Below are 16,721 nucleotides of genomic sequence, written 5' to 3'. Positions count from 1 at the left end.
GGACTCGAACACGTACCGCTGTGACATCTATGGCAACACCGCCTGCACTAAGTCCAGCGCCCTAGACCACTCGGCCAGCTAGGCTATATAAAAATATAGCTTTCGCTGGCCGGGTAATAATATATGTATATATCAGTTTTATTCTGAGACTTTTGAGTTGACCTTGTATATTTGGAAATACAATATGTCGATCAAAATCTCAATAGAGCTTTTTGTTCATTATCATGTATTTCACGCTCTAAATAAAGCTTATTTTATTTATTTATTTGAATGTGATATGGTATACGCATAACAATTTCAAGCAATCATTACTTCCCCTGAAATTGGTTCCGGTCCGAGTTTGTTGTTACTGTTAGAATTTTGCAAATGGAATTTGGCTGCAGTTGCTTTGTTTTTCAGAAGTAAGATGAATTATTCCTATCATATTTTATTATCAAATATATATCGTACATTATACAGAAGTTCAGTGAAATTCTTCTGTTATAAATGTACAGGGTGCTGAATATTTAGGAAATCCGTTTCTATGTGACGCCTAGCTGAACAACAAAACAAACCACTTTCGTAACTTTTTCGTGTAGTTCATTGTTCTTTCATATGAAACTTAATATTTACAGGCTTCTCAGCATATAAGAAGCATGATGACAACAAGGACTTGTATATCACGTCAGGTTACAAGTGCAATTCAGTATTCCATGCTGTTGAAAGCCATTGATACATGCAACAAAACACCAATATCACAATAGTTGTCACAGACTGGTAAAACATAGATCTTGCTGTTTTCAAGAAAGAAGCAACTCTTGGAAATCTACTCACCAAAATTTATCCCCCAATGAAAATCATTGTATGATAGAGAGCAAAGTATCAGCAATTTGTCAGATGTTTTTTTTGATAAATTTTGCGCATGAAATGATTTCACAGGAGAAGACGAAAAATCAGTTGGTGAGAACTACTTGACCAGTTCATGTATGAAAAAAACCCCTAAAAAACAAAGTTACTTGTTTGGTATAAACTATAATACATGTATTCCTAATGAGGCAAGGAAATTCTTTCATTGATCAAATCTGAATGAGCAGTGTACAAAATGTTATCTGCATGTATGTACACCTCCAACTTTTCTGCTGGTAATGTAAGTATTAAAAAAAAATCAGAATTTGCATTTGATAGGAATTTAACTTTAAATATTAACCAAATTTAAGAAAAAAATAGGTTGTTCTTGATCAAACTGCAAGATCATCCATGTTAGTTATGGCAGATTTATTTAATATCAATATCCAGACCAAGTACATGTGTAATCAGTTCTCAAGTTACCCTTTATGAATACATGCATCCAAAAAAGCTACAAGTTTTCCTTAACCCATAAACTTCTTTGTCTAAAAGACTGTGTTCCCATCAGGATTTTGGATAGTGCTGTATTCAACATGCATGACTGGACAATATTAGGTCATGTGTCAAATGTTCTGCTTTGTATTTTATGCAGTTTTTAATATTTATCTGTGTATATGAGATGTATTATGCTGTTTATGTTTATATGAATTATTCATTGGTGAATATTTAATACTGCAGTATTAACGTTTTTAGTTGTTTTTTTTTTTCCTTTATATACATGTACATCATATGGTGTTTATTTATCACAATTGGTTCAATTTGCTCGTATTTGTAACAATTTAGTTTCAATACTTTCAAAAATATTGAACATCTCAATTCAAAAGGTGAATATTTGTACATTGTACAAACATGTTGCAGTCAATTGTTTTCTAAGTGTGGTAAGTGGTAACTTTTTTAATCAATAAAAAAATGAAATTAAGATCTAGTCTTCAAGAGAACTGAAGATTTGAGGGACTTCTTTTTGAATGTTTAGTAATAAATTAGCATTTAGGGAATGAAGTTCTTGCAGTAATGTGTCAAGACTCGAGAAGCATTTAATGTGCTAAGCATGTTCCGTTTGAATACAATTATTAGTAAAAAAAAAAAAAACATCCTATCATCAATATTTTGTGATTGATAAACAGGAAGTGAAGAGCAGTGAGTTTAACCAAGTGATATTGGTGGGAAAATTTTAATTGATAAAAAGTGGCTAGTTTCGAAAATCTTTTAATTATGTTGATTAAGAAAGTTATTTTCTGAAGCTGTAATTAGCTCCATTTAAGTATTTCAGTGTAGGATAATACTTTGTTTAAAATCTTTTGAATGTGACTGCAAATGAACTTGTAGACAGTTTTAAAAAAGTGTGCAACAGAACAAAATTTGTAAATGTGTGTGAAGTTGGATTCTATCCATAACAGTTTTTACTTCAGAAATATGATATTGATTGATATTTAGTTAATACATAAAGGGGAAAACAGTTCTAAATAGTATGGGAGAATGCAAATGTATGATAGGCCACAGTTTTTTAATTTGTTGGTTTAGAGGTCTGCCGACCCAATTTTTCCAGTTAGGAGAAAAAAAATAAAATTGGAATTTCAATTTTCAAATTATTATTTTTACTGCCTTTGACTTGCTCTTGGTATTTCTAGTATCAGTACTATTTATAGAATTAAGAAAACTTTGTGGCTATATTCTATAATCTATTGGTAAATGTTCTCTATATAAAATTATTATGCGTATAAAAAGTGTATGGACCATGTATGTATGTAAATGTAGTAACTTGTGTATTTTTCAGATATCTGAAATGAAAACTAGAAGGATAGGAATGGACACTGTCTAAAGACAAGATTCACACACTCAAAATGGGATCTGGAATTCCTTTATTAAATGAATATAAAAGGGAATTTCTGTCTAAGAGGTTTCCCCAGACACTACTTGGTGGTCCAAAGCTTCGCCTTGGATATGGAGCTCCAATATATGTTTACTTCAACCAAGTTATTCTGTTCCTTTTTCCATTTCTCATTGGTGGGATATTCACTCTTCTTGTAGAATTAAACACCATTAGTGATTATATTGGAAGTGTAATAACAGGTGTTCTTGTTTTTGTATTTGTACTTATTGTTCAGCTGACATCAACAGTTATCCAAGTTCAGAATGATTCAGATATTCCTTACCCAACAAAGAAAAATCTTCTGGCAGAGGAAGATGAAGTAGACTTCTTCTCTTGTTGTGGTGTAGAAACTTTTGAATTTATTGTGCCAATGAAAAGATTTAAAGTAAATATTGCTTTACACGCCATTTTGTCTGGATGTGTGTGTGGATTGACATTTATGTATTTGTTACCAGTGACATTAAATTCTTTGTATTCCCACAATACAGGAGCCACAGTTGTAATATATGTACTTGGTTGGTTGACTTTATGTATTGCTCAATACTCCCTTACAGTAGGAGCACCACCGGATCCTAATGCATATAGGACACAAGACAGTTGGGAGATAGGTCCTTTAATGAGGTCATTGTATATTCTTTTAAGTGTTTCTGTGTACCTGATGAACAGGTAATTTACATTTAATTTATTTTACTTGCATGTGTACCTCAGTTTTATTACATTTCATATAATATTTGTTTGAAAATACAAAATAAAAATACTAAATAGAATTGAAATTGTATGATGAACAGCATTTTGTCATTTATTTCTTTGAACCTTTGAATGTACAATGAATTTGATTAGATGTGTGAATATCTAATACTTACCATGCATACAATATACAGTATAATAAAAGATAGTGATACATGTACATGTACTTATATTAAAAATATATTGGCTTCATTTGCTAGTTAACAAATGTACAATTGTGAATTTGTACTGCATTAAACAAGCAAGTCTTGATGATACATGTATTTTATTTTTCAGGTATTATTCCTCTGTGTTCAATACAGCTGATCAGGCTTTACATATAGTATTTGTGTGTTTACCATTGGCATGGATTACAGGGATTCTGCCACCATTAGATGCATTTCTTCTTTGGTTATTTGAACAGGTTCATGTCTTTATGTTGGGTGGATCGCCAGTGTCATCTGATCTCAGGTATTGATTGCATACACACTGGATATGTTTTTTTTTATCTCAAAGTACATGAAAACATGTTCAAAAAGTAATCTAGAAAATAGAAAGTATATGGTGAAATACGACAAATGCACCAGTGTATAAACTAAATACAGAACAGTAAATACTTCAAGAGATCACCAAAAGGTCTTCAACATGTGTAAACACACCTTTAAGTAAGCTTTGAAGGACCTTGAACAAAGGTAATGAAATCCACGGTAACAGAACATTGACACTTCTTTTAAATAAAACTTAAAAGTAAAAGAATGACTGAAAGACAAATTAATGACCATCATCTGGCCCATGTCTGCAGTGAAGTTTAACTATGACAGTTTTTCAAGACCTTTCCTCTTTTAGTAGATGTAATGTCAGAAATAAACTGAAACATCAAACAAACACACTATAAAATTCACTCAATAATACTTCAAATTCTTTCCATAGAATGCCTTATTATAAGGGCATTATTCTTATAAAAAAACTAACAATTCAATTTTCAGCAAAACTTACTCAAAGGATTTTTTATACCCTGCCACATGTAATGTTGTGGTATCCTCCATTTTAATTGACAGGTATGTGTCTGTTCACCTGTCTGTCCCACTATTGGTTTTCAGATGGTAATATGAGAACAAATTGAAGATTTTATTCAAAGCTTGCATAGTTGTATGATACTATTGAATACAGGATAAATAAGGTCAGAAGCACAATGCCGTATTTATTTCTCCAAGTACATGTAAGCTGTTGAAATCTTTTGCCATGCTCCATTTTAATGGTTTTGATCTATTATGTGCATACATATACATGTAGTTCTTTGCATTACAACATGATGTGGTTTTATTTAATGTTCGATCAGATACCCTCTAGATTTTATTAGTGTTTAAATACCTACAATGTACTGTATTCCAGGTTTCCTTTTTTTCAGATTGTTGGTATTATTAGTAATATCACTTACAGTTTTTCTTGCTTCCTATTTCATCACCAAAAGTCTGGCGATCATTATAATTTGTAGCCTGATGGGATATCTTCTGAGTCTTGACCTTGGTGCAGCTGCAAACCATCTCTATCATTTCTTAGTATTCAGAAACAAGGTGTCATCTGGAAAGAGTTCAATGGATGTCACAAGTCAAACTTCTAAGTTTGGATTTTTATGGAAATTTGGACTGTTACAATGTGTGTATCATTTAGTTATGATGATCATTGTTGGGGTTATAGCAGGAGTAGTGAACTCTAACACGGGTACAAATGGTAGCATAGGCACAGATGTATGGAAAGTCATAGGATATTGTATAATTGGCTGTTGTTGTGCTGAAAAGATCCTCAGGGATATTCAGAATGTTTATTTATTTTTTGGTTTATGGAGAAACTCCCCTTGTATTTATCCAATGGCTGTAGTTAGATCCTTCTCAGAAAAGAGAAGAAGGTTAAGAGCAGCCGGTTTTATCAGGAGATTTTTAGTTAACTGGGGTAAGTTATGTACATTATTTACATGTATGTACATGTACTAGGGTAAATGTACTTGTATCAGTGAGTACCTTACTTGAACTCAATCAGTTTATCTTTTTATACATTATATTAAAAAAATGCTGAATGCAGTTCTGGTTATCAATTTATTGAGCTGACTTCTGTAAACTCAGAATTTATTGCAATGTTTGTATTATTGCAAAAAATGTGACTAACTTAAAAATTGCAACTATAAAAACTTGTATTGTGAAATTTTGATCACAACTGATATGGGATTTATTGCAAAAATTAAATCACAATTTTTTTTTATTAAAATGACAAAATGAATAATGTGCACACCATCATTTTCTGAATTTACAATGTACTTGATATTTAGTACATATTCATATTTATCACACATTTTTATCTTTTTTTAAAACTTTTTAAAAATCTAATTTGAGGAAAAGTGTTTAGTCTTTAGTGATTAGCAGACTGTGTTTAGGATCCTAGAAGTGACAAATTAATGTTGTGCATCATCGATACACTGTGTATTACTTCAGGATCCTTGAAGTGACAAATAAATGTTGTGCATCGTCAATACACTGTGTATCATATGGTAAAAATTGTAGTTGTTCTATAGAAGAATTATATGATACATATACATGTACACAGTATCATTTATTGTAAGTTATCTGGACCTTTGTTTTTTGTACTAAAACACTGTTTATTATTTTTATGATAATAGTGAGTCCTTTTCTGATGTTGACCTACTTATCCATCCTGATTACAAGTAATGACCCAGATAATCAGTCCTTAACATACAATATGGACACAGTAAGAGCTGTCTGGTACACATTTGGAACTGTCCGAGCTTTAAGATGGGTAAGTAGCAAAGTTCATGTAATAACAATTGACAAGAGCTGACTTATTTAGTTTGACATATTAGATAGACTGCTTGACTGACTCTTCATTGTTTTTCAAAAGTTCATAAGACGATACTTATGTCTTATTTTCTGAATGTTTCTTGACTTATGGTTCAGCATAATTTTTTGAGAGTCAGACATTACAAAATACACTAAAGAAACTTAAACGCCTTCATCTAAACCAGTGTTTAACATATTTGAAAATTAGTGTTTATTTTTTTTTATGAAATCCATATAAAATTCCACCAACTATGGATTCTTTATCTTGTGGATCTTTACCAATGTTTATCACCAGATCTTGCCTTGGAGTTTAAACATTCGGATGGATGATTAAAACCTGAAATTTGTCAATAAAATGGTGGGATAATAATTTTTTCATTATACAAAAAATATTAAAGAGTAAAAGCATGAAAGTCAAACAGAATTATGTCTCTATAAAATACTTCATTTAAAATGATTCAGTCTTCAAAGTGTCACAGGGAAAATAATTACCAGTTCCCCATGAGCCCATGGCTACTAGATTTTGAACTGGGCTACCAAACTTTTGGATAAAATTTAGCTAACATGTAGAAAATATTAAACAAAATATGGTCTGGACTACCAGCTTGTATTTTCTAATTTTTACCCTTGAGTAATGTTACTTAACAATTGAATTCAATGTTGTTCCTTTCTTTTTATCAACTCTTTTTCAAATCATTTATTTGTAAAGGCCATTATGTCATGTTATCTATGGTGTAAAGGCCATTATGTCATGTTATCTATGGTGTAAAGGCCATTATGACATGCTATCTATGGTGTGAGTGATATTATGGCATGTTATCTGTTGTGTAAGTGATATTATGACATGTAATCTATGGTGTAAGTGACATTATGGCTTGTTATCTATGGTGTTAGTGACATTATGGTGTGTAATCTGTTGTGTAAGTGATATTATGGCATGTTATCTATGGTGTGAGTGATATTATGGCATGTTATCTGTTGTGTAAGTGATATTATGACATGTAATCTGTGGTGTAAGTGACATTATGACATGTTATCTATGGTGTTAGTGACATTATGGTGTGTAATCTGTTGTGTAAGTAATATTATGGCATGTTATCTATGGTGTGAGTGATATTATGGCATGTTATCTGTGATGTAAGTGATATTATGGCATGTTATCTGTTGTGTAAGGGATATTATGGCATGTTATCTGTGGTGTAAGTGACATTATGGCATGTTATCTATGGTGTAAGTGACATGGCATGTTATCTATGGTGTAAGTGATATTATGGCATGTTATCTGTGATGTAAGTGACATTATGGCGTGTTATCTATGGTGTAAGTGATATTATGGCATGTTATCTATGGTGTAGGCGACATTATGACATGTTATCTATGGTGTATGTGATATTATGGCACAACTTATCTGTTGTGGTAGAGATATTATGAATGACAATAGCTTATTTTTTTATTAAAGATTTGGCAGGGAACTGTTCATAGTCTACTTGAGCTGTCAGTGGTCCATATTATACTGGTCACAATGCCAGACAATACAACAGTCATCAGTTTTGGAGTACCTGTTCTATCACTTCTTATTGGACTGTCCAGAGATAGATTCTTCCAGTTTCTTAACAAACTTTACTTTGTCACCATCCTCCTCATAACTTCATTGACAGACAAGAAACAAAGACGGAAGTCAACTGTTCCAATATTTGTTCTTTCCATTCTGTTTTTTCCTGTAATCCTAGGAGTCATTGCCATAGCCACAGTGATGTCAGCTCCATTGTTAGCCTTGTTTACTCTGCCATTGTTTTTTATTGGATTTCCTCGCCCTAATAAGTTTTGGCCAGAAGCTGTAGGAGCGTCCGCTAACAGTAATCCTGATACTATGTTCTACATGCAAGTTGCTCCAAAGTTGTCTCAGACTCTTAGAGCTGCATTTGCTGATGGTAGTCTTGGTAAGTATCTTAAAAGCCTGTCTTTTGTGACAGGACTCATCTATTGATATAACACTGTCCGTTTGTCTCTCCATACTTACACACATTGTACAGTTACTCTAAATATTTTTATTAGAGATTTTTATAATTTTTTGGTAGAATGTTTGTCGTTATGAAAAGATTCTCTTTTTTTTCTATTTTCATGTTTTCTTGATTTTTTTATACATGTACTTGCAGAGTGAGGGAGTATATAGTGATAGGGGTATCAGTACTTCCTTTCGTTGTGCAAGGGGAACCCATTATCCACTACTCCTCCTACACCAGTGAATGGAATTTAATAAAACTTTCCCAGAATCTTAATTACATGTTCCAATTGTGCACCTTCTATTTTTTATTTTAATTTGAATCAATTTTGGGGTTTCACATACCAAAACATGGACTTTTATGAATATGAGGACATTGAGGATCCATCTCTTATTTGCTACTCTTCCTAAATTACATGTTCCCATTTTGTACCTTCTGTCTTAGATTTTGATCCAAACCAATTGTAGGGTTTCACATTGCACAACATGGACTTGGTCATTTATGAATGTAGGGACATGGGAGACCCATCTCTTATCCAGTACTCCTCCTACAATAGAGAATGGTATTGACAGAATCTTTAATACATGTTCCAATTGTGCACCTATCGGTACTATTTAAGATTTTAATCCAAATCTATATTGAGGTCAAAAGGAGCATGTATCAAATGGGGGAGTGGGGGTATTATGTTAGTGAGCATTGCTCACCATTTTTTTGAGTTAAGAATTATGGGACTTAGGGTTTATAAAAGGGTTGCTAGGCTTATGTTGTTAATGCAACTATTTATTTGGATAACATTTTTGCAGAATGTATCAATTCAATGTGACTCAATCATGTTCTTCCAAGGATTTTCGATTACCATTAACATTAATTTGTCAATGCAGAGGGCAGATGTGAAGGAAAGTTGTGCTGTCCACTCAAATGTTCCAGTACAAAGCAGACTTATTCAGTAAGCAGAGTTGTCCATGTGTTTACTCTTTGCTGAAATGGTGAATTTATTTTTTATGAATGATAGTTTGTTTTGTAGATGAACCAGTACCTGGACATCACTACCTTGTACGATTCCAAGACAGACTTGTATGGGTTATGGTTCTTGAGAGAGGATATGGATTTTGTTCTCTCAACATTAAAGGCTTAGAACTACAGGAAACATCATGTCATACAGCTGAAGCAGCAAGAATAGATGAAATATTTGAAAGTGCATTTGAAAAAGAGAATGTGTCATGTATGGGATATTTAAATGAACATCCATTACACACCTTAACACCAATGGATTCAGCACAAGTGGAGGCATACTCTGATGCCAGAAATGTCTTGACAGGGATTATAGATTACCCAGCGAATTATGATGTTGTTATGACTACATTTATCAAAGCATTAGTCTGGGTAATAATTCGACACGTAAACCAAATGAAGTTAGGGGATGGTAAAAAGAAGAGTGATGAAAGTTTACAAAGTCAGAAAGTAAATTGTAGGGAAAAGGTTGAAATGCATGAAATAAAGAAGGAGTCTAATAATAATGTTGCCAGTGTAGGTTTTAGATCAACAGGAAATTCATTGAATACTACAAGTAATCCGAAAAATAATAATAATATACCTCCAATTCAGAAGACCACAGTAGAGGTAGTGGTAGATAAAGATAACAAAACCACCCATCGTCCACCTTCATCCAGATCAGTCAAGAGAAAATCATCATGGTCTTCTCTTAACAGTTTTACAGACAGTATTTTCTCAGAAGATGGATTGTTTAGTGATAAAAAACCAGTAAAAAAAGAAACCAAGAAACCAATTGTTTCAAATAAACCAGTTAAATCAGGATTCGATGATGACATTGATGTCCTTGATGATATGTTGGATGACCTTGATTTTGGCCTACCAGCAATGGACATAAACCAGAGGTCAAAAGTTCAACCTATGAATAATATTTCAAAAGCTCCTGTGAAAAAGAATATTATTTCAAATGGAAACTCTATTTATAAGCCAGTAACTAATTTAGCTGGGTCACCAGACTTCAAGTCTCTGCATTCCGCTCAAATTAGTTTACCATCAAGATGGAGAGAACTGCCTCTGGACTATTCTCAACTGTCCCGATTTTTAAGCAAGTTTCCACGTGACTGGTATAAACATGTTCTGAGTACCTTAGATTGGTCTAACACAGGTTTATCTAGTAATCAAGTCCTTGGAGATGTGTCTGCGGATGATGCTCTGTTTAATTGTTATTCACAACTCATAATGGCTTGTTACTCAATATTTGAGTCAAATGGTAAGTTCAGCATGTCTTATTTCTTTCAAAACATTTTTACCCAACAAACAATCAATAATATTCCAATATAAATAAACCTCAAAGTTACCATAAATTACACAGTTTTCTATGCTTCTTTTAATACTTTCTGTAAATTTTGTTCACAAAACTATCAGTTTTAAACTGTTATTTTTATTTTAAATGGCTATTTGCAATTGTTATACTAATAAAATAGAACATACAAACCTTATTATTTAAAAAAAGATGAAAATCAAAACATAGCACTACAAGTACATGTAACAGTATCTGGTATTGCACTGCATGTTTACTAAACTGTATATTCTTAGAAGTTTGATGGTTTAGTGTAAAAAAAAAAAAACAGTAAAAAAAGTAACCAAGAAACCGATTATTTCAATTAAACCAGTTAAGTCAGGATTAGATAATGTCTTTCTTAGACACGTGTGTTTCCATGCATTACTTGAGTACAAGTTGGCAGATCTTACTAAGTTTAACCACTGAATTCAATGGGGTTGACCTTTTGGGTTACAGCCCTATCATTCAAGAATAAGAGACCAAAAACTAGCAATTCTACATTAATGATTGTACCACAAATATATTTCAGGCAATGTAAAAAGTGCTAGTCAGCTGTATAAGTTTTATATTGGTGATTTGCCATGGAATGCCATGGTTGACTGGTTGTCTGAAGATAAACAGCTTCAGAGCCTAGTGCTGAGGTCTTACAGGTAAATATACACATGTTTTGTGCACAGTTTCTTAAGAAATGGTTATTACCAGTACAAAAAGCAGTTTTGACCTTTTTTAATGTTACATTTAGTTCCATAGTTACTCCTAATTACGGTCCTAATCCTAAGTAATGGTACATGAATATTGGTGTACAATATCAGCTTTTTAAAGCAGCTGAGATTTAAACCACTTTAATTGATAAGTGCAGCGGGTGAGATTTTTATTTACAATTTAACCTTACATCCATTTATTATTATCAGGTATGGTTTTAAGTTGATGATGGACCAGATACTGATAGGAGAAGCCAACTCACCTGAGGAGTTACAGGAATACTTTGAGGAGTATGACAATGATTGGTACATGGGACTAGAGACTGATGATGATTGGAAATCTGCTGTACTTTCTTCACGGAAACAACTGTTTTCTTTGGGACACAACAAAGCACAGGTAAGGTGTTCTAAAGGAGGTTAACAATCTACTTACAGAACCATCCTTTCCCATATAACACAGTGTTGGGATCATCAGCACATGTTTATTATGACGAACAGACTACTTGATTTGTCATTTGGATCTGTAAACCTGACTGTGGTAAGGGCAATGGGGCTAGCTTAATAATATAAAGTCAATAAAACATTATCCTACTTGAAATAAAGGTTTAAAAACACTTATGCACAAGACTAATTCCAGGTAATGCAGGATTTAGGTTAGTATTGTCATAAAATTAATAGCTGCACAGGCACCCGCTAAAAATAATTGTAGTGAAATATTAAAGTACCATTTCCATACCCAAACATATGTTATTTTGCCACTAAAATATTAATGAAAATCTTTTTTTTTAATTACCGGTAGTGCATCACCTGCTAATTAGTTTGCCTTCTACATTCAACTTCTTCACCAGGATAGTTTGACATATAAAATGCCTGGATGTTTTCTTTGTGTTCATTAACTTCAGCAGTTGTCAGTGATTTAAAGGTTTACATTGTCATATTTATCCAATGTTTAAAAACACAGTACTTCTAGTATCCAAAAACTGCTGACAGAACACAATTTTAAACACCCTTACTCTACCGGTGCACCTGGTCCATGCTCCCAGTTTTTAGTGGAGTCCAAGTTGCTCATTTACTTTTGTTACTTTTTATGTATTATTTTAGTTATTTATAATATGTTCTTTGTCGTGTTTGTCTGTTTCCCATGTCTGGTCTATGTCCCTGGATTACATTCTTTTGATTTCCATTAGAATCCTGGTTCCCTTGATTACTCTTTAAGTTCTTTTGGTATTTCATCACCATCTTTCTTTTCATGGACTCTCAAGTGTCACACTTTTAGTAGAGAGTGTTAGAATAAACCTTAATGAACCATTAGAAGAAAAAAAAAAGTAATGGTTGTTTTTAAGCTATAGACTTACTTGTAGAAAATGTTAAAGAAATATTATCATTTTGTCTAGATATTAATGATACATGATTACAAAATGCACCTATTTTAATGATCTATTTAAAGTGGTTATAAGAAAAATGTAAACAATGATTTGATTGTATTTCTGCAGGGCACTTATAGCAGTAGAGTATTATCTCTACAGCCGGTACAGGCACACATTGGTAGAATGAATCCTGAAGTTGTTAAGGGACAGTGGGCAAACCTGAGTTTAGAACTTCTGTACATGACAAATGATGATGAAGAGCGATACAGTATACAGGCACATCCAACGATATTGAGAAATCTGACAGTTCAATCAGCAGACCCACCTCTTGGCTATCCAATCTTCTCATCAGAACCTATAAGCATTCCAACACTGTGATGATACTGCCATTGTCATACCTAAGTGACAGTTGTTTATATATTAACCTCAAATTTATTGTTTTATAATTTTGATGGGATACAGAAAAAAGTAACCATGATGATGTTTTTAAGAGCTATTCCATACTTTTTTAGAAGTAAATTTTGTAAAAACTATGACTTGTCAATATTCAGATGTATTTTACTTCAGTTATTTTAACCATAATATTGTATTTTATGGACAAGTAGTTTTTGTATGTTTGATGATAACGAAATTCTATTCCTAAAATTTATTCTAACATGCAATGATCTACCCCACCCATTATTTTATGATACCGGTACTATATGTCTAATAGATAACAGTCTTAAAAAAGTCAACCCAATGGTATTCCAGTTTTTTTCTTGGTGTTAATAGAGACATATCACATTAATTGTCTTTTCACCAGTTTTTATTTTTATAAAACCATTGTCTGTGTTTTTTACATGAATGCTAAAATTGCATTCACTAGGTAAGCAATAATGGATTAATTTCAGATATGGAAGATTCTCATCCTCTATTTGCATTCATTGAACTGACCACATGTGCAGTAGAAAAATTTATGCATCTTTGAATGTCAGTAGTATTATTGCAGGATGATTTACTTTTTTACTTTTTCTTTCTTTAAAGTATATTTTAAAATGAAAAATTACGAAATTTGAGTAACAACCAAAACTGGAAATGTCCTATATTCCCAACTTTTGATTTTGTTTTATGAGCCATTTCATATATTCTTTGACAATTTAATCATGCTTCAAAATTGAAATTATCCATTTTTTGTAGCTATCGATCTTTACGTGATGATTAAGTGTGAATAGAAGTGTCTTTCCTTCACATTAATGTAGGAAATACTTGATCAAGGTAAATAAATTGACAGATCAAGTGCAAAATATTGATATTTTGTCTTACAAAATTCTACTGCAATCTGTCTAAAATAACTTTTTTTCACATGTTTTGACCTTCAAAATTGCACTGCGCACAATACATAAATGTGCATTATACACACCAAAATACATCTCCTTTAAATCATTACCAACTATATGCCAGTACAAATGATGTCTTTTGTTATCATTCCATATTAATTTTTTTTATCAGGATTTATCTTTCTAATTAAAGTAATAATCATCTCCCCTTTTTGATACCCATATCTTTTATGGTGATATTGTTGTCTTAACCACATCTCGGTATGATGAACTTCAAACTTTATATGTTTCTTTTGTAAATTTAGTTAGGTTGGATACTTTTTTTGTAATTTAGATTTGCTGGACTTCAATAGCTTTCTGTATCTTAAAAATTCTTGATATTTCAAAGTTTACCTTGTTAATTGTTTTTAGGGTCAAAAGGTCGGTATACTGTAAGTGAATTTTCAACTTTCCAATTCTAGTTGATTAGAGGGGTTTATTATACTCTTACATGGCTTCAGCTGATTTCTCAAAAAGAGTTAAATGTTAAGTTGATCAGATGTTATAACGTCACAATATGAAGTTACATTGTGACATTACCTACTATAAACACAAGGTTTATGACTTTACACAGATAATGCTTTAAGTTTTAATGAACATTAATTTTCTTTGGTACAAGAAATAGTAGGAACTTGTATAAAAACTGTTAAACAATTGCTTATGTAAATGGTATTTATCTATTACTTGCTGTTTTAGTAAGTTGTCTTAGCTGGCTTGTGACTTTACAGTTTTGTGCCATAGATAGAGATAAGCTGTCATTAGTTGATATCATCTTATAAAAGTTTCTCAGGTTCAGTTTGTATATAGATTTCAACTTAATTCTTAGATATATCAGTATAAGATTTAACTATTGTTTAGCCACTAACATTTGCATCTAGTCAAAAAGATACTGTTTGATTTTTTGTGTTAACTTTGACTTTTTAAATATGCATTTTGGATACAACAGTGAAACTTTCTAGTGTGTAGAAATTCAGTCTGATTTAACCTTCTTCACTTTAAATGTCCATATTAAGATGGCATTGAAATGTTAGTCTGTTTACTTTTTCTTTATTTTGACATTATCCTAGCCTTTATAAACCTAGGTAGTTACATTAGTTTGACATTATCATAGCCTTTATAAACCTAGGTAATTACATTACAGTTTGACATTATCATTGCCTTTATGAACCTAGGTAATTACATTAGTTTGACATTATCATTGCCTTTATAAACCTAGGTAATCACATTACAGTTTGACATTATCATTGCCTTTATAAACCTAGGTAATTACATTACAGTTTGACATTATCATTGCCTTTATAAACCTTGGTAATTGCATTACAGTTATTTACTTTATAACCTGACAGGTCCATGTGAGTTTTTAACATCTCATATTTTGATAATGTCAATATAAATTCAGATTAGATACACTTATAATGTACAGTATGGCTGTAAGTAGCCTTTTAGTTTTTAAATAATATATAATATTGTTTATATAAGTGACTTCAGCATTTGACAGTAAGCTCATAATTTGACATTAATAATATTTTTCTGCTGAAATTATTGATTCCATTAGGTTTCCTCATGGCTGAAAAAAGAACATTATTTTTTGTAAAGATGGAGAGTATTTACCATGGCCATTATTTTGATAACTTTCAATGAAAGATGGAAGAAACACTTCTTCATTATTTCTATTCATAAAATCTTCATACTGATATATGACCCCAGACTTTTCCATATATTTGGATTAAAACAAAACCTGTATGCGTTTATGTTTGAACTCTTTTGTTGCATCTGAAGTGCTATTATTAGAATATGTCACACATATTACTTGTTTCTGAACTACCCTAACTTATTGGTCACTGAACCATAAGTACTTTATACAGTAATGTTTCCCTGATGTCTGTAGATGCTACTATCAAAACCAAGGTTAGTGCTGTTGAATGGCATTACTTAATTTATATAACACAAGCTTATTATGTTTTATATACCGTCCTGAGCTTGTGTGTATTATTTATTTATTGTTGTTATAGATGTTTTCTTTGTTTACTATTTATTGTTATAATGTGATGGTGATATTGAACACAGATCTGGTTTTGTGGAATCTTTTATAATAAATATTGTTTTGTCAATATAGTAATTGCTGTGAAAATCTTCTTATAGAATGGAATATATCAGTCAGGCGTGCATGTGGTGGGTGGGGAAAATATTTTCGCAACATTTTTCTCGGCAACTATAAATTACAGCATTAGATATTTGGTATGCAACTTCAATATAGGGTCCCATATCAGTGGTTGCAAAATGTGAATGACTCGAGATGCTATCAAGTACTTTTTTTCATTATTTGAAGAACTATGATTATTCCCTCATCTTTTTTAACCAGTTTACTACATGTATGTAAAAAACTTCCAATGTATGATCGAAATGAAAAACAAGACAAAGTAATACCCCCACACTACACATGGCCACAGTTGTTTAGCCAAAACACTCGATGTAGGACTACCCTGCATATGAGATTTGTCTATTGACACCAGCAACACAATAAATAAGCAACTTTTCACTGAGCTGCTTAGCATTTTTTCTACAAATACTCCACAAACATGTACATGTACATGAAGGATAATACATATCTATAGATGAAAATAATTTTCATT

The 16,721-nt window shown here is 32.0% G+C and overlaps 1 protein-coding gene across 1 annotated transcript; it reads left to right on the top strand.

The window, feature by feature from the left end:
- Window positions 1–335: 335 nt before the first annotated feature.
- LOC148624251 (pecanex-like protein 4) lies at window positions 336–16,199 on the top strand. The gene is made up of 10 exons (XM_088566859.1): window positions 336–401; window positions 2,660–3,421; window positions 3,779–3,952; window positions 4,890–5,431; window positions 6,153–6,289; window positions 7,790–8,270; window positions 9,358–10,593; window positions 11,195–11,315; window positions 11,577–11,763; window positions 12,860–16,199. Exons 2-10 carry the CDS (start codon window positions 2,727–2,729, stop codon window positions 13,109–13,111), a joined length of 3,825 nt encoding a protein of 1,274 aa, XP_088422985.1. The 5' UTR covers window positions 336–401; window positions 2,660–2,726; the 3' UTR covers window positions 13,112–16,199.
- The last annotated feature ends 522 nt before the right edge of the window (window positions 16,200–16,721 follow it).

The sequence above is a fragment of the Perna viridis genome, chromosome 2, assembly GCF_037379345.1.
Source record: "Perna viridis isolate PV_CMFRI_1.1 ecotype Kerala chromosome 2, ASM3737934v1, whole genome shotgun sequence".
NCBI classification, from domain to species: domain Eukaryota; kingdom Metazoa; phylum Mollusca; class Bivalvia; order Mytilida; family Mytilidae; genus Perna; species Perna viridis.
The sequence above is the reverse complement of the archived record's forward strand: the minus strand, read 5'-3'. Positions and strand labels throughout refer to the sequence as shown.